The sequence below is a fragment of the Euprymna scolopes genome, chromosome 9 (assembly GCF_053919585.1).
Source record: "Euprymna scolopes isolate OS-2025 chromosome 9, ASM5391958v1, whole genome shotgun sequence".
In the NCBI taxonomy this organism is placed as follows: Eukaryota; Metazoa; Mollusca; class Cephalopoda; order Sepiida; family Sepiolidae; genus Euprymna; species Euprymna scolopes.
In genome coordinates, this window is record NC_136490.1 from 17,913,634 (window position 1) to 17,935,932 (window position 22,299).

Consider the following 22,299-nt stretch of genomic DNA (forward strand, 5'->3'; position numbering starts at 1 on the left):
TAATACAATGACTGTTGGTAATTTATGACTGAAACTTGGTGGACAAGTCAAGCATAGACTGAAGTTGATTCATACTAAATATGGTTGGATTGCAAAATTTCATTAACGCCTTCATGGGCAGTAACATACTGTTTTCTTGGCTCTACCCTGATTTGGGCTGTGATGGTCTGCTTTAGTTCAGGAATATTCTGGGGATGGTTTTGATAAACATTACCTTTAATATAATCCCACGGATAAATTCAGGGATAAGGCAGGTCTACTGATGAAACGATTACCAAAGTTTTCTCACATATCATTAGACTTTCATGATTGAAACTTGGACAAATTAGGCATAGACTAAAGTTAATACCAAATATGGTTGGATTTCCTAAAAGACTGTAGATTTATGTGTCCATGTGGTGTCAGCCAAGTTGGTTGATGAGATTAATAAAATAGTCAAAACTTGATTTATCAACGTGTAACATTCGGGGACAGAAATCAAGTAAAATTCCATTATTCAAACTGTTGTACCTGGTGACCAATTACAAATAAAAGATCTTTTTTCATGAAATAAATTATGATATGGATGCAACAATAAGGGGCTTGCAAAGTGACTTGGTCAGCCAATCTTGGCAACGGAGCCATGCGTCAAGGAGAGGGATGTCAAAAACATAGTTAAAGAACAAACCTGAGTTCTTGGAATGCAGCCTGTATACTGTCAAGGGGAGCTTGACAAATGGCTAGAGTGGTTATAACATCTTGAAGGAATTGAAACAGCTGTCGACGATCATCATCCTACAAGAAAGAAAAAAGAATCTATTAAAAAAAATCAAATAAAAATAAAAATTAGTCTCTAAAAATTACCAATCCTCATCTACAAAATTCAAAAAAACATTTTCTCATATGGTACAGACCCGGGTATATACACACAGGTGAAGGAAGCTTTTTCTATTTGATTTCTAATGGCTTTAAGACACTGGAAAAACAAAAACAACATTCACCAATAACATCCAGTATGGATATACACCTGAAGATAGTCAGAGGTTACATCGGCCAAAACGTTGTGAGAAAAACAACCAAGATGAGAGCAATAGTCCAAATAATCCAAAAAATTACCAATCCTCATCTCAAAAATTCTAAAACAAAGAAAAGCAGGATTTAAATTTGAACTATGCACATTATTCAGACTACTGTTCTAATCTTGAGTGTTATTTTCACAATTTTTCTTCTTCAGATGTATCTTGTTGAACCTTGAAATCTGTATGGAATTTTCAACAGAATACTTTATTTCATCAATGAAAATAGCATCCTCTTGTTTTGTTAGTCAAGACCAAGTGGAAGTCTTAAGGAATTCACAATTGTATTCTAAGTGTGCTACCTCTGTGGATTAAGTAAAGGTTTCTGATCGAAACTCCATACAGATTCCTGAGTTTAACAAGACACACCTAAAGAAGGTAGGAATACCCAAGATAAGAACAAGAGTCCAAATCGTACAAATCATCAATTCTCATCTCAAAATTTCAGAAAGAGGATTTAAATTGTTATCCGCCAAATTATTATCCTAAGTATTATTTGAATCATTTGGAATACTATTCCCTTATTGGTTTACACCGTTTCAGCCATCGTAACTACCGACTTTCTTCTGCTGAGATTGAGAATCTTGTCCAACTCTGGAAGCAAGAGAAAATTTCAAACCTTTTTTTTTTTTTTAATCCACAAGGGTAGATTATTCTCGTTTCATCAGTTGTGACCTGGTAAAAATATATAATTTTTTGTTATTCTTAGCTACTATCTCCTGTAATAAAGATTGAACCTTCAACCTTTCTGTTATGCTACATGCTCATGTGGCTAATTCTAATGTGGATTTTGTCTAAAAGCATAGTATTAATTATTATTGTTAGTAAATATATTATATATAATAAAAAATGATCAATATCTCTATTCCAAATTTCAAAATGTTGACCATCTTACCATTTATTCCTTAAGTTATGCACAATAGTTGACAGCACCTGTTTCGCAGCACAGAATAATTCATGCAATTATTATATCAATTATTGAATTTATTCCGCCCTTAACTCATCAAAAGAAAAAGCACTTAGCAATTTTAAAAGCAAATAAAGGCATATGGACATGATTAAAAAATCCGAAAATTGGGAGAGAAGTTTTTCTTCTGATAAGTTAAGGGTGACCTAAATTCAATAATAGGCATAATTGCATGAGTGATTCTGCACTACGAAACAGGTGCCATCAAGAATTGTGCATGTCAACTTACTTAAAGGAATAAACGGTAAGATGGTCAACATCTTGAAATTTGGAATATAGACTTTTGTCATTTATTTGTTATAGCTCTGTAATTACATTGAACTTCATAAATTAAAGGATTGGTATAAATAAAAGGTGAAATATATATATATATATATATATATATATATATATATATATATAGCGATTGTATCTTGTTTCCTCGATGTTAATACAATAAGACCTTTGGGTTAAGAAAATAGTGTTCAATAACAGTAGAGCTGTATTACAGTATAACTTTATTCATACAAATATTTCAGTTGCGATAGGAAGTTGGATTTTGAAAGAAATCACAGCTGAAACGATGAATAATGCTTGCATATATAAAGAAATTTATAATATATATAGATATATACACTTTTTTGTAGTCATCGACATACAGTCCTGTTTCGTTGTATCACAACTCATCAGTGCCGCTAGACTAGCATCCCTCCCAAGCCAAGGATTGAACCTAGAACCGTCGTGTTACACTATCAATAATTTCCCCCACTCTTTACCTGTGCCTAAACCTAAACATAGATTCCATGAACAAAGCTTCTTTCTTAGAACTGCACGCCTATGGAATTGTCTTCCGTTTTCCTGCTTTCCAGCTGACTACAATATGGTTGTCTTCAAGTCTAACGTAAACAAGTTTTTCATGATCCGTTCTGTATCAGGTAAAAACTTACCGAATTTCCATTACTAACAATTACTTTATCGTCCAATTGTCTACTGTACTCTCTTTAACTCTTATCCTCGAGTTGCCCCTTGGCCTTGTTAAGTGATGATGACTTTGTAATATATATATATATATATATATATATGCACACACACCTGTTACATGTCTGTGCATGTATATATATATTTACAATTGCATGAAAGTTATTTTTGTGTGAGTAAACTGTTTATCTGAAAATTCGAACATTAGGAATGAGAACAGTGTACGTGCCTACATCTTTGTTTCTCTAAATGTGACAATGTGACAGGATCAAACACTGTATTCACACGGTCTTTGTCAGTGTGTATATACAAGTGAAACTATGTGTGTGTGTGTGTGTGTGTGTGTGTGTGTGTGTGTGTGTGTGTGTGTGTGTGTGTGTGTGTGTGTGTGTGTGTGTGTGTGTGTGTGTGTGAGTGAGAAGAAAAATAGTCATTTGCTCTTCCTAATCCCGAAGGGCGGGGAAACGGATTGTAATATTATGTTAGCAGGCTATCTTGTTTCTGGCCCAACTGTCTCTGCAGGAATTGAAATTCTGATCTTTCTAAGCGATCAGTCTGAAAGGGTGATTGTATTTAGGGCATCAAAAATGATTACCCATCATGAAAAATGATTCTAGTGTGCGGACATAAGTGCATACAAGTCACATGACAGTTATTTTTATTTTTTTATTTTTTGTAAATATTTCTCTGAGAATGTACCAAACTGTACCATCTTTTTTGTTACAGTGTTTTAAATGGCATGGTTTCTTTCATTTGCGCATACTGTTGGTCAATTAACATAAGACTAGCCTGGGTGTTTGGAGGTGTGTGTTGATCAAAAAAAAAAAATTGTTGGTAGGCAGGCAGGCTCGAACCCATACAGTGAAGGAGGAAAAGAATGTGAAAAAAAAAAAAACCATGACGTCTTTGTCGTTGCGTCTATCGCCAAACCGGAAGTGGCGAAGGTTTAAATTAAGGTAAGTCAATCGAAATGAGGGGATGACTTTCGAAAATATCGGCGAAAAAAGCGACCCCTCCTTGTAGAAAAGTGCCTAGTTAAGGGTGAAGGATTTTATGTTTTTAGCTAATTTTTCGATATTTGTCGTCCGAAGGGTTGAGCTTCAAAATGATACCAATCTCATGAAAATCCGTTGCCTGTGTCGAAAGTTTTAGGCACACATACATACATACATTTAAACAGACAGGTGAGATTTATATTATAGTTGTCAATTCTATAGATCGTAAGAAGAAATTAAAATTCTGGCAATCTTTCTTAATTGGTGATAAATAATTATGGATCAAATCCAATGCAATTTGTATTACTTGGATTACTTACAGACGACTGTTCTCATCTTGAATGTCATTTTCACATTTCTACAAGGACCCGTGGTGCAATAGTTAGAGTACTTGGGAAAAATCAATTGTAAAAGTGATATTCTCCTGAAGGTTAAAGGTTCAATTCTTAGAAGAATATACAATTGCAAATTACTCAGGATCGCTATCCAGTCATGGCTGACAGAACAAGAGCATGTTACCCCCGTGAAGTAAATAAAGGGTTCTGTTCAAAATTCTGTCCAAATTCCAGAGTTCGACAAGATACACCTGAAGAAGGTCGGAGGTTACATCAGTTGAATAATAATAAAAATGATATTCAAGATGAGAACAGAAGTCCGATTAATCCAAATAATAAGAATAACTAATTCTCAGCTCAAAAATTCAGAAAAATCAAATTCAATGCAAATTTGATATTTGAATTTTCAAAGAATAGATAGTGCAATCATATTTTACCCCTTTAAAAATTTTAAAATAATTCAAATAAATTGAAATTTGGAGAATATTTTATTATTCATAATGTAGTATCTGTTCTGATGCTACACTTAAGTTAATTTGTCCTTAGTATAGAAGGGTTTCCCCTACATTGACTAAGGCCTCCTTCCAAACTGCCCCTTTTTGTGTCACATTTTGCCCTCGTGGAGAAGCAATATTTTATAATTGGCATTTGATACATATTGTTAAAATTTCACAAAACTTATACGTATCTTAATTTTAACAAATAGTTTCCACCTCCTTTTTATTTGCAAAAAAAAAAAAAAAAAAAATAGAAATTAAACTAAACCCCTCCTTGTAGAAAAGTATCTAGTTAAGGGTGAAGGATTTTATGTTTTTAGCTAATTTTTCGATATTTGTCGTCCGAAGGGTTGAGCTTCAAAATGATACCAATCTCATGAAAATCTGTTGCCTGTGTCGAAATTTTTAGGCACACACACATACATACATACATACATACATTTAAACAGACAGGTGAGATTTATATTATAGTTGTCAATCCTATAGACTGTAAGAAGAAATTAAAATTCTGGTAATCTTTCTTAATTGGTGATAAATAATTATGGATCAAATCCAATGCAATTTGTATTACTTGGATTCATCAGACGACTGTTCTCATCTTGAATGTCATTTTCACATTTCTACAAGGACCCGTGGTGCAATAGTTAGAGTACTTGGGAAAAATCAATTGTAAAAGTGATATTCTCCTGAAGGTTAAAGGTTCAATTCTTAGAAGAATATACAATTGCAAATTACTCAGGATCGCTATCCAGTTATGGCTGACAGAACAAGAGCATGTTACCCCCGTGAAGTAAATAAAGGGTTCTGTTCAAAATTCTGTCCAAATTCCAGAGTTCGACAAGATTCACCTGAAGAAGGTCGGAGGTTACATCAGTTGAATAATAATAAAAATGACATTCAAGATGAGCACAGAAGTCCGATAAATCCAAATAATTCTCGCCTCAAAAATTCAGAAAAATCAAATTCAATGCAAATTTGATATTTGAATTTTCAAAGAATAGATAGTGCAATCATATTTTACCCCTTTAAAAATTTTAAAATAATTCAAATAAATTGAAATTTGGGGAATATTTTATTATTCATAATGTAGTATCTGTTCTGATGCTACACTTAAGTTAATTTGTCCTTAGTATAGAAGGGTTTCCCCTACATTGACTAAGGCCTCCTTCCAAACTGCCCCTTTTTGTGTCACATTTTGCCCTCGTGGAGAAGCAATATTTTATAATTGGCATTTGATACATATTGTTAAAATTTCACAAAACTTATACGTATCTTAATTTTAACAAATAGCTTCCACCTCCTTTTTATTTGAAAAAAAAAAAAAAAAAGGAATTAAACGAAACATAGCCCAAATTCTGACCATTTAAGCTTAAAAGCTACATTCTGAAATTCGTAATGATCAGTTAATTATTTTAGGAGTGAACCTTGTACATACAAATATATAAATATATACACATCCTTAACTTTATACACCATCATATAATTACTAGTGTTCTAATGTTCCATGTATAATTATTGGTTTCCATTGTATTTTCTTCAGTAACAGTCGAAAATTTACCTCGACTTACTGACTGGACACTTTCGTTGTCAGTGAAAAAACACAATTTTATATAAACATATCAAATCAGAATTTCCCAAACTTCAGGACACCATGGAGCCCTTGAGCAGGGCAAAAGTTTTTTATGGAGCATTAACAAGATAATTTCTATAATAAATATGAAAAACATTAATTTTAAATTTTAACACTAACTAATGATAATATTTATAACCATTTTTTTGTTTTTAATTAATCAAAAATTGTGGCATTTTTTTTGTTAATTTATTTTTTGTTTTCTTTGTCACGAACCATCTTGAAAATTACACCTGTAATTATGTATTATATCTCTTTCTCGTAAAAAGAGAGATTAATACTTAAATGTCTGCAGCCATTTAATTTTTCTGTATAAAGCATTTGGTCCTCTTTAAGAAAGGGATTCTTGGGCCTCTTAGCCCTGCTTATAGAGTCCCAGGGCTCTATGGAGTCCATTTTGGGAAACCCTAATCAATGGCAAACTGCCACAAACCTTTCAACTAGTTTGAACTGAGAAGGAATCATTGCAGTCATCCAGAGATATCCACGATAAATGGAGTCCAAATTATCTGATTGCATAGGAATGAGAAGCTATTTCTTTTATACCATGAGATCAATGCGACCATTAAGAAATCCATGATGAATCATCACAGAAGATGCACTCGCATTTCACATTAGTCTAATCTACGACACATCAGGGTTTATTTTGGAGAAGCATTTGGTTACATAATAAAATATAGTTTTAATATTCAAATCATTATTTACTTCTTTAAAGACAGACCAGCTTCCTGAGAAAAAAGTCGATACAACATTTTACTTCTGGCACTCAAGACTGACAATATAACAGAAAAAAAATCGGTACAAGCTTACGACCCAATCTCTAACAATTTCACAATTGCATCTTCTGGCAAGTTATGTAAACGACCGAAAGACGGCGAAGCAATCAGAAAAAAAAATTTCAACTGACTTTCAACATGCTATGTCTAGATTGAATTATCCTCCCTTCCGTCACGTTAAGAACGGCTTTCTATTTAGAAAGCTATTCTTAGCATAATGAAGGGAGGAGGGAACCTTTTAAATTAATCATCTGGCAGTTTTTTTTTGTTTTTTTTTTACAGGCTACCAGGAACCGCTTGTGAATTCAATATTCCTTTGACACTTCCTCCTTTATAGGAAGCTAGTTTAACTCACACAGGGTGAATGCCATACCAACAATGAACAAGTTTTTGCTTCATCTTTCAGCTGCTTAAATAACCTACCAGAAGATACTGACCTGAAACTGATGGAGATTGGGTCATAAATTGGATAAAAACATCATCCTCTTTAGTGTTGTATTATTTGGCTTGTAATCTTGTAAGTAGTAGTCGTAAATATCCCAATTAAACGAACAAAATAGATATTTAAAGAGATTAACAATAATAATTATGTATGTTATAAAAACATTTTTGTGGGTGTATGGAGAGAAATGATATGAGAATGATATGATGAATGTGTTATGTGAGTGTTAAAAGTATGCTAAGTTTGATGGACATTGGGTCATAAATTAGATAAGTACCGAAAAATCTACCTAAACATTGAAGCAAAACTTCTCTTCATACCGGTCAACAATAAGTTTTATTTGGATTCCTCGGACCACTGATCTCATCTTGAGTGTTATTTGTACTATGTTTCAAAATAATACGAATAATCAAGCCTCATCTAAAATATTCAGAACCATAATAATTAAAGATACGTCTTCGACAATCACTAAGTATCGGGGGAAGAGAAATGCCCTTGCATTGTCAAAATGAAGAATGGGTCTTCAGTCGTATGTAAGAAAAGTGTCAGGAGGAAAGGAATTATGTAAATAACTAAAAGAGAGTGAGGGGGAAGGAAGAGGAGAGAAAGTATGTTATGACATCACAAGAGAGGTTCATAGAAATTTGACATTTTTTTAATATTTATGAAATTTCTTTGTTATGTTATAACAGACTCTCTCTCTCTCTCTCTCTCTCTCTCTCTCTCTCTCTCTCTCTCTCTCTCTCTCTCTCTCTCTCTCTTCTGCTTTATCTTTGAGTCAGCTCGTGTCTTTCAATTATAGGTGTGCCCCTTTTCTTTCTGAGATTCTCATTAATGGTTCTGCTCTTAAGGTAAAAATCCACACTAAAAATTTTAAATACCATTTTCAAACATGATATAATTCGAAAAATTGTGTCATCATGATTATAGTACCATATATTGATAACATATTACTCAAATAACAATTAACAAAGCAATACGAATTTATGAAACTATTTAACTCGCTTTCCTTCATTTTTACTCAAATCAATCAGCCTCCTATCAACAGAGTATGTTAATGTATGCACATGCTGAGGTGTGATTTCAGAAGATACCTTCTTGATTCTCTCCCAAATGTCTTTTTTCCCCTATGGAATTGATGCCCGTTTTCGTAAACCTTCCTCTTCAGAATCGACCAGAGGTTCTCTATCGGATTCAAATCCAGGCTCTGAAGTGGCTAGTCCATCAGATGTTCATCAGAGATCCCCTTGTCTGAAAGCCAAGCTTTTGTGAACCGAGAAGCATGGCTTGAGGCATTGTCTTGTTGGATAATTAGATTCTGGTTGAGAGCGACATTTTGTGAATTCAACCAAGGCAATAAATTTGCTTCCAAAAACTTGCAGTAATTCACAGAATTCATTTTGACACAGTCAGGGACAAGAAAAGCACCAACAATCTCACTTCCAATAATACCAGCCCAAATCATCACTCCTCCTCCTCCCTGTTGACATCTGAATTGCAAGCGTGGGCTATTGCTTTTAAGAAGCCATCTCTTGGCCCAACCGTCGAGGCTGTCGGGGCCATCAAGGGTTGCTCTGGCCTCGTCAGTCCAGAGAACATTTTGAAAATTGGTTTTCAAATATTTAGTAGCCTATGCTAATCGCTTCTGACAGTTTATATTACTGAAAGGAGAACATTTTGTCTGTGTTCTCTAGTCAGCTATCTGTTTCAAAATCCGATTTCGTGTCCTTTTAGAGATGCCAGACACTCCTGCATGGTCGAAAATAGCTTTGCTTGTGCTGTGTGGGTTTGCTAGCAAACTCCTCTTGATTTTTCTAATATCTCGTGGTGAAATCACCTTTGGTCTGCCACTTTTATGCTTTTTTTCTTCCATCTTTGCCGTCAATGACGAAACATTTCACAGTTCGATGATCTTGTTTCAAAATTTTCGAAATTTCCAATGTAGATTTCTTTGCAGCAAGAAATGTAACAATTTCACCCTTCTCCCTATCTGTCAACATCTTTCCTTTAGCCATTATCAATAAATTAAGATTACCTGCATAAACTTTTGGCTCACCTGAAAAGTGGAAAATGTCGACCTATTATTAAATTCTAGATTTTATCGTAAAATGTATTAATGGAACGAACCAGAATGGCAACCAGCAAAATATGGAAGAGTCCAAAATTAAAAATAAAGCAAAATTAATAAAGAAATTGAGAAAAAATAGGTCTGCAAACTTTTTTGACCCCCCCCCACTATATTATTGTCATATTAGGGCTGGTGAATCTCTGTCCCATTTGAAGGTTCCGTACTGTCGCAGAGTTCTCCATCTCTACAAAGATTTTATCTTCTCTGATTGAGAAAAGGGTTAATTTATCACTAAATCGCCTGAAGTGCGTCTACCGGGAAATGACAACAAGCATTCTTTTGTACATCCGAAATACACCCACTTCTGGTTCACTGGCCTTTCTATCCTCCAGTTTTCGGCCTTGTACCATCATCTTTCTGTTATGTGAAGGAATTAAATATAGAAGCATCGCCACTCCTACTACTGTATGACGTATCTCAAATAGACAGCTGTATGGAAATAGAAGTTTTAATTAAAGGCGTCCCTCTCTTGATTTTTAGTGTATAGAAAGAAAAGACTTAAATCGATTAACTTCGACTTCATCTTGTGTGGTCAGTCCATTTTATGATTGTGTTGAATCTCTAATCCTTTGCACTGTCAAATATGCGCACCCTTCCATTGCTATTTTTTTTTTTTTTTTTTTTTTTTTTTTTTTTTTAGGCTTTGAAGACAATGAAACAGTCAAAGAACTACCTAGGATATGTAGTTAAAACGTAAGGAATTGTTTTTTTTATTATTAAAGTAATTTCTCGAAGCTATTGATTATGTTTCCCCAGTCATTTATTTTTTAGTAAAAGAGAATTTGTGTTTTCCTTCCTAATTAAAAATTTATGAACACAAAAGAAAAAAAAAAAAAAAAAATAACAAAAACCCCTTTAAAACAAAATAATGAAAAGGCTTATTCAATAAGAAGTATATCGGCCACGGCTGGTATGCTGAAAAGCCCATTGGGTCATCACCTTCTACGGCGAGAGTGCAGAGAGAGAAAGAGGGAGTGCGGAGAGAGAAAGAGGGAGTGCGGAGAGAGAAAGAGGGAGTGCGGAGAGAGAGAGAGAGAGAGAGAGAGGGAGTGCAGAGAGAGAGAGAGGGAGTGCAGAGAGAGAGAGAGAGGGAGTGCAGAGAGAGAGGGAGTGCAGAGAGAGAGGGAGTGCAGAGAGAGAGGGAGAGAGAAGTAGTGCAGAGAGAGAGAGAGAGGGGGGAGTGCAGAGAGAGAGAGAGAGTGCAGAGAGAGAGGGAGTAAAGAGAGAGAGAGGGAGTAAAGAGAGAGAGGGAGAGAGAGTGCAGAGAGAGAGACGTTCGTCTTGCTCGTTACTTCAGTTCCCTCTGCAGGATAACTATAGTCCCAAAAGGGGCTAAAAAAAAGTTCAAGGAAGAGATGAATCAATGCGCCCACCAGCTGATTGATTGGTGTGCGGCTGAATCACTCAGCAGGGGGGGGGGGCATTGATACACAAAAAAAAAAAAATCTTTTGTTTTGTTTGCTGTTACATATTCATTTTTATCCTCGATTAAGTTTGAATCCATGTTTTAGAAAAATGATGAAAATACCTATGACGTCGCGCCAAATCTAGAATTATTTTGTAAAGTTCATGCGTTCGCTCTATTTTTGAACAGTTCAAATAGGTGAGTTTGGTAGATCTCAGATTGGAGTTATTAAGGTTTCCCAGTATGCCATCCGCTTTATTTGTTTAGATTTAAAAAAAATTATTTATTTACTATTAATGAAATATTCTCTATATCTAAAACAAGATCACTAATGTGTCGACTCTTTGAAGCATTTTGAATAAAATGAAAAATATACAACAGACACACTGTTTTAAAAATCACGCTTTTAGATGCAAATAAAACGAATTTAAGAAATAAATTTATTTTTATTTGCATCTATAAGCGAGTTTCTTAAAACAGTTTGTTCCAATTTTAAGATCGCTGATATTTCGAAATCAGATTCTGCAATATACTTGTTACATTAAAAAAACGTGACAGACAAACAGGTGGGCGAATTCTCCCTTTTCTTCTTTATGAAAACAAACCGCTATTGATACCATAGAGAAGATAGAAATGACATGTACTAAAAGTTAAACAAAACTACCAAAGAAATTTGATATAGACTATGTTTACCTTCTTGACAAAATGTCCAAAAAATATTTGTTTTAATGAATGCATTTAATCCGACTTCATTATTCAACAATGTTTAAAACTGTCATCCATATCACCGGTGACGTTGTTGATCTCTGCAAAGAACAGGCTTTAATCCCCTTAATATACTCGTCAAATCTTTTGTTGGTCTTGTCTCAGATCTGTCATCTTTCTTGTTCGGCTTTTAAATAACCGACCCACCTTTTCCTCCTCTACGTTCTCCTCCTCCTCCCAAGACCTAATCTTGCCTCTTGTCACTTAATCTAATTTATGAAAACACACAGTGTTAACTAACGATGTACTGAATGCCGTGATTTTTCTGCTGTATGACATGTTTCCATGAATAAACAGCTCAAACAAAACAAAGCAAAACAGAATCTCTTCATTATATTCCAACAAAAGGTGATACTTATTGAAGTCTTCTAATATTTAGCAAGTTTCATTAATGGAAAAATATCCTTTCCTTGTTTTAATTAAGTCAAACAAAACGCCATTAACTCGATATAGTAGATATTTAGCAAGTCTGTCAAAAGACAGTTAACTTGATATACTAGATATTTAGCAAGTCTGTCAAAAGACAGTTAACTTGATATAATAGATATTTAGCAAGTCTGTCAAAAGACAGTTAACTTGATATACTAGATATTTAGCAAGTCTGTCAAAAGACAGTTAACTTGATATACTAGATATTTAGCAAGTCTGCCAAAAGGCTATTAATTTGACATAGTAGATATTTACCAAGTCTGTCAAAAGGCCATTAACTTCTCATACAGCGCCTGTCAAAAGGTTATTCATTTTAAACAATTAGGACCTGTGGAAAGTTCACAGAGGCATTTTTCATTTGTAATATATTACTGCTCAGCATTCTGTGGATGGTCAGCGTGAATGGAAACCCTATAATATTATTGTAGCCCTTTTGTTAAAACTGTAAAAGTATTTATCTAAATAATCTGGTTATTCTAATGTCAGAATATATCAGGTTATTACGGTTTATTTCCAATATCCTTATAGGAGTCTGTGACATATTTCTATTGTATGGCGACTGGCGCAAATGCAAACCCCACGATATCATTATACCATCTTTACCTAGCGAGAGGACCAAGAAGATATATTTTAGTTTCACATACGACCCAAAAGTGACATGAATTTTTTAATTTTAATTTTTTTTTTTTTTTTTACATTACGTCTTTGGTGATCAGGGGATCCTATTTATTAAAAAGAAGGATAGAAGGTGATATACTATGAAAATTAAATTAGCTTATCTCTATACTAATAATTTAATGATCATAGTATGTTATCACCTTAGATCCTCCTTTTTAATAAATAAAATCTCTCAATTGAATAATTTAGTCTGGAAACCATGACGCACATACGTTAAAGGTACTACGGTATTAATAGATATCTAATAGATTAGCTGGTAGCCCAGAGTTGCCCGGTTATACAATATGCATAAAATGATATTTAATTAATGTAGATTGCATATGTATAATTATAGAATCAATCCTCTATTGATTATTATATATTACGAGAAATAATTTGCCCAGTGGATTTATTCACAAAAAAAAATAAAAAAGTAAAATATAATAACGATAATGTAGTCCATCAAATTCCGTCTGTTTTTGCTTACAATATAACGTCAGCTGATATTTGGGCTTGCTGATGAATGCCTTGGAAAAGTCCCTTTTGATTAATGTTTAATTTCAAAATATGCAAATGAAGACATGATTTGCAGCGATTTTAAATGGTACCTCTTCTTTTATCGTAAATGAACAAGAAAAAAATTTAAATAAAATGGTGCGGTACACCCGGACTTGAACAGGTGATCATTCGATTTATAGTCAAATGCTTAACCACTAAGCTATATCTCCAGATTATAATGAATCTGTTTCTTTTTTTAAAGAAGAAATGATTTGCTGAGATTTTATTATATAATGTGGTGAATTTATTGAAAATATGATCAAAACTGTTTAAAATCATTAAAAGCACTTAAGCGTGCCTTCTCCTTCATATTGAGCCTGATTGATGGTTGTTTTTTTATACAGATTAGTAGAGGTTCAATGATTGGGAGGCGCAGATCACAGAGTACAGAAAAATAATAAATGAAGCATTCTGTTTTTCTAAATATGAGCTGTATTCTTAAATTGCCAAGACTGAAGCTGTTTTTACCAAAAAACGAAAATAACAGAGAAAAATAAAGCGTTAATTGTCAAAATACCAGGTAGATTCAAAATGTATCCAGACTAAAATGAACAATAAATCAAAGAACAGCAACATCTTTTTAGATAGAAATAAACTGTCCAGGGGCATTCCAAAAGTTATGCCTCTTTTTTATTATTCCGCCTGAATAATTCAGAGGAGATTGCAAATTGCATTGTTATGATGACTGAACTCATGCATTCATGACATGAAAGTTTCACTTCTCGATTGCAGATGTTGGCGGTGTGAGACTCTAAGAAAGCAACACTTCTCATGGACGTGCATCAGAAGCAGAGATGTGTCATTGAATTCCAGGCAAAAGTGCTTTGATAATGGTGGTGACTATGCAGAAAAATAAGTTCTGGAGCACAAAAGGTCACTCGTTTGAATGGTACTGCACCCGCCCTCAGAGCTCTTCAACTTTTAGAGTTAAAAAATAGAGGATTTACTTTTTGGAATGAACAATCTTATCAGAGAAGAATATTTCTAATACTAAATGAAATATGAAGTAATTCTTTAATTTGAGTTTCACTTCTGGGCAACGTCGGATAGGTACAACTATAATAATAATAACAACAACAACAAACAGAAAACGTTTTAAAAAAAATCTTTCAGCACATTAAATATGTGGGCAACGCCAAGTGAATTCGTTCATTGATGATGATTCATGAGGGCAGATTGAATTTCAAATTTTTCACTTGATCGAACTTGGAAAATCTCCAAAGAGTAAGCAATAAAGCATAAAAATAAAATATTGTTTTCATTAAGAGGAAGAATTTTTAGCCAAATTGGAAAGAAAGTTTAAAAATTTATTCAAAACCAAAGAAATAATGCATTATGACATTTTACGAGAAGAAAAGGAAGAGCACTGAAGAGAGTCACAAATGTATGGTTACTTTTGGGCATAAAATGGCAGCAGTAACTTGCATTAGATCCAAATAATAAAAAAATATAATTAATGCAAACATTATATTATATATATATATATATATATATATATATATATATATATATATATAACTACTTCATTTACTCACATAAATTTAATATACGATAGTATAGATTTATGCGTAAACTTTAAGTATTTACTTCAAAAGTGCTCAATACGTAGGTAGAGCTAGTTAGTAATTTATAAAATATATATGGCGATTAATATATATATAAAATATATATAGCTTAATCGCCATATATATTTTATAAATTACTATATATATATACACACACATGCATGTGTGTGTGTGTGTGTGTGTGTGTGTGTGTGTGTGTGTGTGTGTGTGTATTGCAGAGTGTCGGGTGCATGAATCATTAAGTTGTCCAAAATGATGTTTTTTTAAAAGTTTTTTAAGGTAAACATCTGATGAGTACGTGACTAAATATGCAGCAATAACAAAATTTTGCGGACTTGTTAGTCGCAATGCAAAAGTATCCCTGTAGCTTATATCCCTGATAGTAGCCGCCTACATCAAAGTGGCAATGTGCCTTGCTTGGGGTGAAAATGTATTAAAAAAAAAGTAATGAATGACCAACTGAGAAAACTTGATATTTATAATTTGGAGAATTATTATATTACACTATATAAGTGTGTGTGTACGCATGTTTTATGAAATGATATAGATAATTTCTGTCTAATATTTGGGTTCGAATTCTTTCTAGTTTTCTAATAAGAACTGGCTGAATTAACTGCCATAGTCGCTTATTATCTGAATACTTTTAGATCCACCCAGAGTCATCTTCAGGAATGGTTAATAGTTTTCTTCCTTGTACTGTCCGTTTTTGGAATTCACGTTCTATTAACTATTCCTCAAATTGTACCAACATGTATAAATTTAAATGTAATGTTAATAAACGCTGCTTCACAACTTTCTATTTAAGATTCCCCTGTAGGTATGGTCTCTGATTCACTGTAACTGCTTATCTATCGCTGACAATGTACCTTGTTTGCGATGTGCAAAAAAAAAAAAAAAAAAAATCCTTGACAACAGTAAACAATCCTGAAAACAAATACAAAATAAATGTTGGATGATGATCACTACCATAACAGGATTAGAAACAATGGATGGAATGGAGCAGAAGATCACTTGAGAAGAACTGATTATCTAAGTAGTTGTTTACATAAGACTTGAAGACGAGCATCTTGTAGTCGGCTGAGAAGTGGGCTTGAGGTACTTTGTTGCACAGATGGGATGTTATAAGAAATATAAATTTCTTTATGCAAGTCAAGCTTTTCTATTGAAATCGCTCCAGACAAAGGATGATGTAAGAAGCTAAAAAAACAAAAACAAAAAACAAATGCAAGGTCAAAAACTAGCCAACCATAAGTGTTAGATGGAATAGATTCTGTCCCAGAAAACAGCAATTCTTTCTTCTTTGTCAGAAATATCGCCCATGGAATACGCAGATTAAAGAACAAAATAAGAGAAGTAAGAGTTACACAGGTGCCGAAAGTAAACCCACAATCCATTTTTTACTCTACTCAAATTATAACGTTGCCCTTAAATGATACACAGAAAGACTGTAGTTATTATTGTTGTGGCTAGGTGAATTCCCTTTGTGAATGTTTTACAGGAGGCGAACTTTAAACTCGGATCAGCACCTTATCATGAACATAACGATACAGCAGAGAGAGGGTAGTTAAACAAGTATTTTTTAAATTAGACTTGAAAACGTATATGTTGTAGTCCGTTAGGAAGCAACCGTCTGGTATTTTGTTCCACAAATAGGATGTTTTAGGAAAGAACCTTTGTTTATGGAAGTCCCGTTTGGGTTTTGATACAGAGCGAGAGAGAGAGAGAGAGAGAGAGAGAGAAAGAGAGAAAGAAAGGAAGAGATAAAAAGGAAAGGTTTTTGCTATGGTTTTAACTAGACGAGTTCTTGCTGTGAAATAACAACGTTGCCCAATTTTTATTAATGAAGATTTCTTATTTATTATGAATAGAAATACCGGAAGTGTTAAACCTAACGTTAAATTCCTTTAAAAAATGAAATTAAAAAAAAAAAAAAAAAAAGCTGAGACATGTGTATATAAGTACTATGTTTTTTTCTTAAACAATTCACTTCTTGTAAGTAAAAAAAAAAAAAAATACTCGCGCTGAGAACGAAAACAAAACATAAAGACAGTCAAGTACGATATCCACTAGGCCAGATTGCCACGATCTTTAAAAAGTGTTTTCAAATCTACTTATTCTTAACATAAGGAATTTATCATTTGAGCCATTCATGCATGTGCATTCGTGAAACAGTTGACTAACAGATAAAAATTTGATGACCCCACATACCAACTTTTCAAATTTTAATCCCTTAGCAACCCTTTTTTCCGGATAAAAAACGATTAAAAAGTTTTTCACATGTCTGAATACACTATATACTAAATTTAAAGTCTGTAGATCCAAAATTCGTTGCGTATATAGGTTTAGAAGTGTTCTCACACACACATTCTCAATTTATATATATATATATATATATATATATATATATATATATATATATATATACATAGAGAGAGACAGAGAGAGAGAGAGAGAGAGAGAGAGAGAGAGAGAGAGAGAGAGAAGAAAAAATGTTTTGTTTTTATTTTATTTTATAAAGATATCTCAACAAAATTTTCGGAAGAAATGGAGGAAAATATCAAAACGTTTTTCTTGTTTTTATTATTATTTGCTCAGGTTTCTGCAAGACGAACGTGTTGACCGAGTGTCAAGAAAGAGCGAATGGTGTGCCATATTCTTATGAAGTGACGAATCTCATTTTTCACAAGTGAAAGGCGGGTCTATCAATCCTCTGCTGAAGCACGTTAAATAAAGGGTCCTTAATCTTCTGATTTGGCGCACTGAACAAACAAACGGCGGTGGACATCGGCCAAAAAAAAAAAAAAAAAAAAGAAGAAAAGCAACCACACATGAGGGAATTTATGCAGATCAATAGACGAGCATGACGAAATCCTTTAGAAGAAAACAAGTCAATTTTCGTTTTCCCAAGAAAGAAAAATAAAAGAAATTAGGAATCTTTTATTACTTACAAGATGATTTATTTTTATGTAAAGAAATCCGAATTTAACTTCATGAGATATGTCTGTCTCATAATACATAAAAGTAATATACACACACTCACACGTACGCACATTATATAAAATGAGCGCCTACTAGAGAAAATTCGAATGCTTATTAGACACTGTCCTCGGGTGTAAGGATTTTAGGAGCCTTAAATCTATTCTGGTTTCAGATGCACAATCTTACTACTTATCATTATACATCTGTACTTTATATATATATATATATATGATGATTCCAACGCCTTGTCAGATAAGTGTCATTCCCTCAGACACTTAAAGTTCATGAGCCCAAAAATGACTTTTTTTTTTTTAGTTTTTTTAGCAGGCATGACACTGAAGACGGTTATTGAGATCAATTATTACATACTCCCAGAATTTCAAGCCTCCACGTGTCACAACTTTTCCATCGCCACAGGATCATTTTTATAGACAAATGCCTGAGGGAGTATCTATACACAGATGATGTTAGAGTCTTAGCTTTGTACGACAGCTAAGTCTCTCTCTTGGTTCAAAATGTTGAGAACAAGCAAGAGCAAGATAGCCAGCAATAAGTTAAACTGCAGACCAGCTTAATGCGGGTGCTGGTCTCCCGCTTTATGTTTTTTTTTAAATCAGAGATTTGCTTCTCCTAGAAAGGTTGCCTTCACCATGGTTTATGGGAGCCCTCTCCACCCCAACACACACATACATACACACAGACACATACGGTGCTAGTTGGCCGTTGACCCAAAAAAAGGGTTCATTCGCCCTTTGAAAGGTCTCGTTTTTAATGCTTCAGAGAGACTAGCCACCCTCCTCACCAAACAAGTCTGGTGGGGGACCAGTTTAGTCGCCGGTGACCCGACCATGAGGCAGGTAGTACTGGGTTACATGGTACCAGTAGCATATGACATGACCTATATGTGTGTGTGTACATTACATATATATATATATATGTGTGTGTGTGTGTACATTATCTATATATCTATAAAAGTAAACGTGTCTGTGTGTCTGTATACATTTCCCTATGCAATAACGCTGTCAATTTTTAGTCTACAGACTCGAAATCTGATATACAGAGTACTGGGACTTGGGAAAATGTATGTGATCGGTTTTCGGCCAGAAATCTGGCTGTAAGAGGTAAAAGTTCAACGATTTGACATTTGAGAACGCTACCAAACTCCTCCGACAATTTGTGGTCTAAACACTTGAGATTTTAGATATAGATTCCTTGGACATGGATCTAACTTAATAACTTGATTTGAGCGCAAAACAATAAATGTTAAGGTGTCATAATAGGGGTCCAATTAAACAAAATTAACCGTTTTATTTTTTGTTTTTTTTTTGCTCAGCATACACCTCCGAACATCCGGGCACCACCGGGCTGAAATGCTAGTATATATATATACATATATATATGTGTTTGTGTGTGTGTGTGAGAGTACATTATATATGTGTGCATGTGTGTGTATGTGTACATATATATATATGTGTGTGTGTGTACATATATCTGTGTATGTGTACATATATATATGTGTGTGTATGTGTACATTATATATATGTGTGTGTACATTATATATGTGTGTGTGTGTGTGTGTGTGTGAATGTACATTATACATATATATGTGTGTGTGTGTGTGTGTGTGTGTGTGTGTGTGTGAATTTACATTATATATATATATGTATGTGTGTATGTACCATTATTTATATATATGTGTGTGTGTGTGCATGTGTACATTATATCTATATATATATATATATATATATATATATACTCGCAGTTCAGCCCAGCTTTGCTCAGGGCCTATGCATTGTTCATAACTTTATGCGCGTGTGTGTGTGTGTGTGTGTGTGTGTGTGTGTGTGTGTGTGTGTGTGTGTGTGTATACATATGTTTAAGTCTTGTACAATCTAAAATTTCAAGTGTTTAGAGCCAAAATTGGCGGAGGAGTTTGGTAGAATCTGCAAAGGTCAACTCTTTCAATTTTTACTTCTTGGCAGTCAAATTTTCGCCAAAAACTGATTAAAAAGTTTGCTGCATATCTGAATACCCTTTATGTAACATTTCAAATATTTAGACACAAAATTGGCTGAATAGTTTGATAGAGACAGCAAAGGTGTTATCTTTTGAACTTTGACCCCTTGGCAGCCCATTTTTTGTCTGAAAACCGATTAAAAAGATTTTCCGAAACATCATTACACCTTATATCAAATCTCAGGTCTGCAGACTGAAAATTGATATAGTATATTTGTAGGGAAATGTACACACACAATTTCACTCATATATATATATATATATATATTGAGGAAAAAGATTAATAATTATAAATCATGAATTAGTTTTAAAAGGAGAAACAAAATAAAATAAAATCGAGTGTACGATCGTTTTGGAAAGGATATTCATTAAATTAATATTGACAACAATTGACAATCAATGTTTTTTTTAATATTGTCTCCTCATCAGTACACATGGGATGGGGATAGAGCAAGACACCAAAATAAATTAGCATTTTTGTAGAAAGCAAAGGTGGATGGACCTTTATGTAAATAATTTTTTAAGTTTGTCATTACATTTATAGGCATGTTGTTGTCCTTGTTTTTTGGGTACACCCCATTTGTGTTGATGAGGAGACAATGTTAACAAAAATTCATTGTCAATATTAATGAAATGAATATCGTTTCCGAAACGATCGTACACTCACTTTGATTTTTTTGTTTTTCCTTTTGAAACCGATTCATAATTTACAATTATTTATCTTTATACTCAACATTAATATAGCTCTAGGATAAATATACGTATTGAGCTTATTATATACACGGTTCTTTTAAAGTATTAAGACATAAAATTAAACTTTGTTCTTCTAAACTTCCGGTCTAATTTCCTAAATATATATATATATATATATATATAAGTGAACGTGTCTGTGTGTCTGTCTGTGTACATTTCCCTACGCAATAACTCTGTCAATTTTTAGTCTACAGGCTCGAAATTTGATATACTGGGTACTGAGATTTGAGAAAATCTATGTGATCGGTTTTCGGCCAGAAATCTGGCTGTAAGGGGTAAAAGTCCAACCATTTGACCTTTGAGAACTCTACCAAACTCCTCCGACAATTTGGGGTCTAAACACTTGAAATTTTAGATATAGATTCCTTGGAGATGGATCTTACTTAATAACTTGATTTGAGCCCAAAACAATAAATGTTAAGGGGTCATAATAGGGATCAAAGTTTTAAAAAATTGACCTTTTTTTTGTTTTTTTTTTTGCTCAGCATACACCTCCAAACACCCGGACAACGCCAGGCATCCATGCTAATATATATATATATATATATATATATATATATCTGCCTTACCATGGAAAGAATGTTTGTTAAATATGAGGATAACCCTATGCTGAATTCAATATAAATTTTTACGTAGTGTCAATTTTTACGGTAAAAACCTACAACTTAGGAAAGTATAACAAGCGGATGGGGCCATGAAACATAACTAGACGTGTGGAATTTGATAGAAAAAGTGAATTTATATAGTAAATGTGTTCATGTCTGTTTCTACTTTAGATGGATCATTTGGTGGCACGGTACATGTATACATGTATATATGTATATGTCTATATTTGTGTGAGTTTGTATGTATAAGTGTATTTTATGTATGCATGTATGTTTGTATGTTTATATATATATATATCTCTGCATCTATATATCTGTGTGTATGTATGTGGATGTATCTCTGTGTCTATTGTATGTAGGTGTATGTATATACATGTATATTTCTGAACTATTAGAATAGGCTGCCTCGTATAGAATTGTTGTAACAATATAGATTACAAAAATGTATGGATGTCCGAATGTTGTTTATATATATGTTATATATGTATGTATGTATGGGTATGTATATATATGTATGTATCTGTGTATGTCTGTTGTGTGTGTGTTTATATGTATATATATATGTGTGTTTATATGTATATATATATGTATATATATATATATATATGTGTATTTGTGAATATATATGTGTGTGTGTATATATATATATATGTGTATGTATATATATATATATATATATATATATATATATATACACCCGTCTGTAGTCGGGTAGCATAATATTGCATATACGAAGAGGTTACCATGCTACATAAGTAAAGAAAAATACTATTATTTGTCTCTGT

The 22,299-nt window shown here is 33.3% G+C and overlaps 1 protein-coding gene across 7 annotated transcripts in view; it reads right to left on the reverse strand.

Moving 5' to 3' along the window:
- The window catches only part of LOC145284444 (RAB11-binding protein RELCH homolog), a 2,006,047-nt gene that overhangs the window by 1,446,310 nt on the left and 537,438 nt on the right, over positions 1-22,299 (reverse strand). For all 7 annotated transcript variants that reach the window (XM_080133263.1, XM_080133262.1, XM_080133261.1 and 4 more), the window contains one exon: positions 668-774. In XM_080133263.1, the coding sequence (XP_079989389.1) occupies positions 668-774 (107 nt within the window). The remainder of the gene's footprint in view (positions 1-667; positions 775-22,299) is intronic.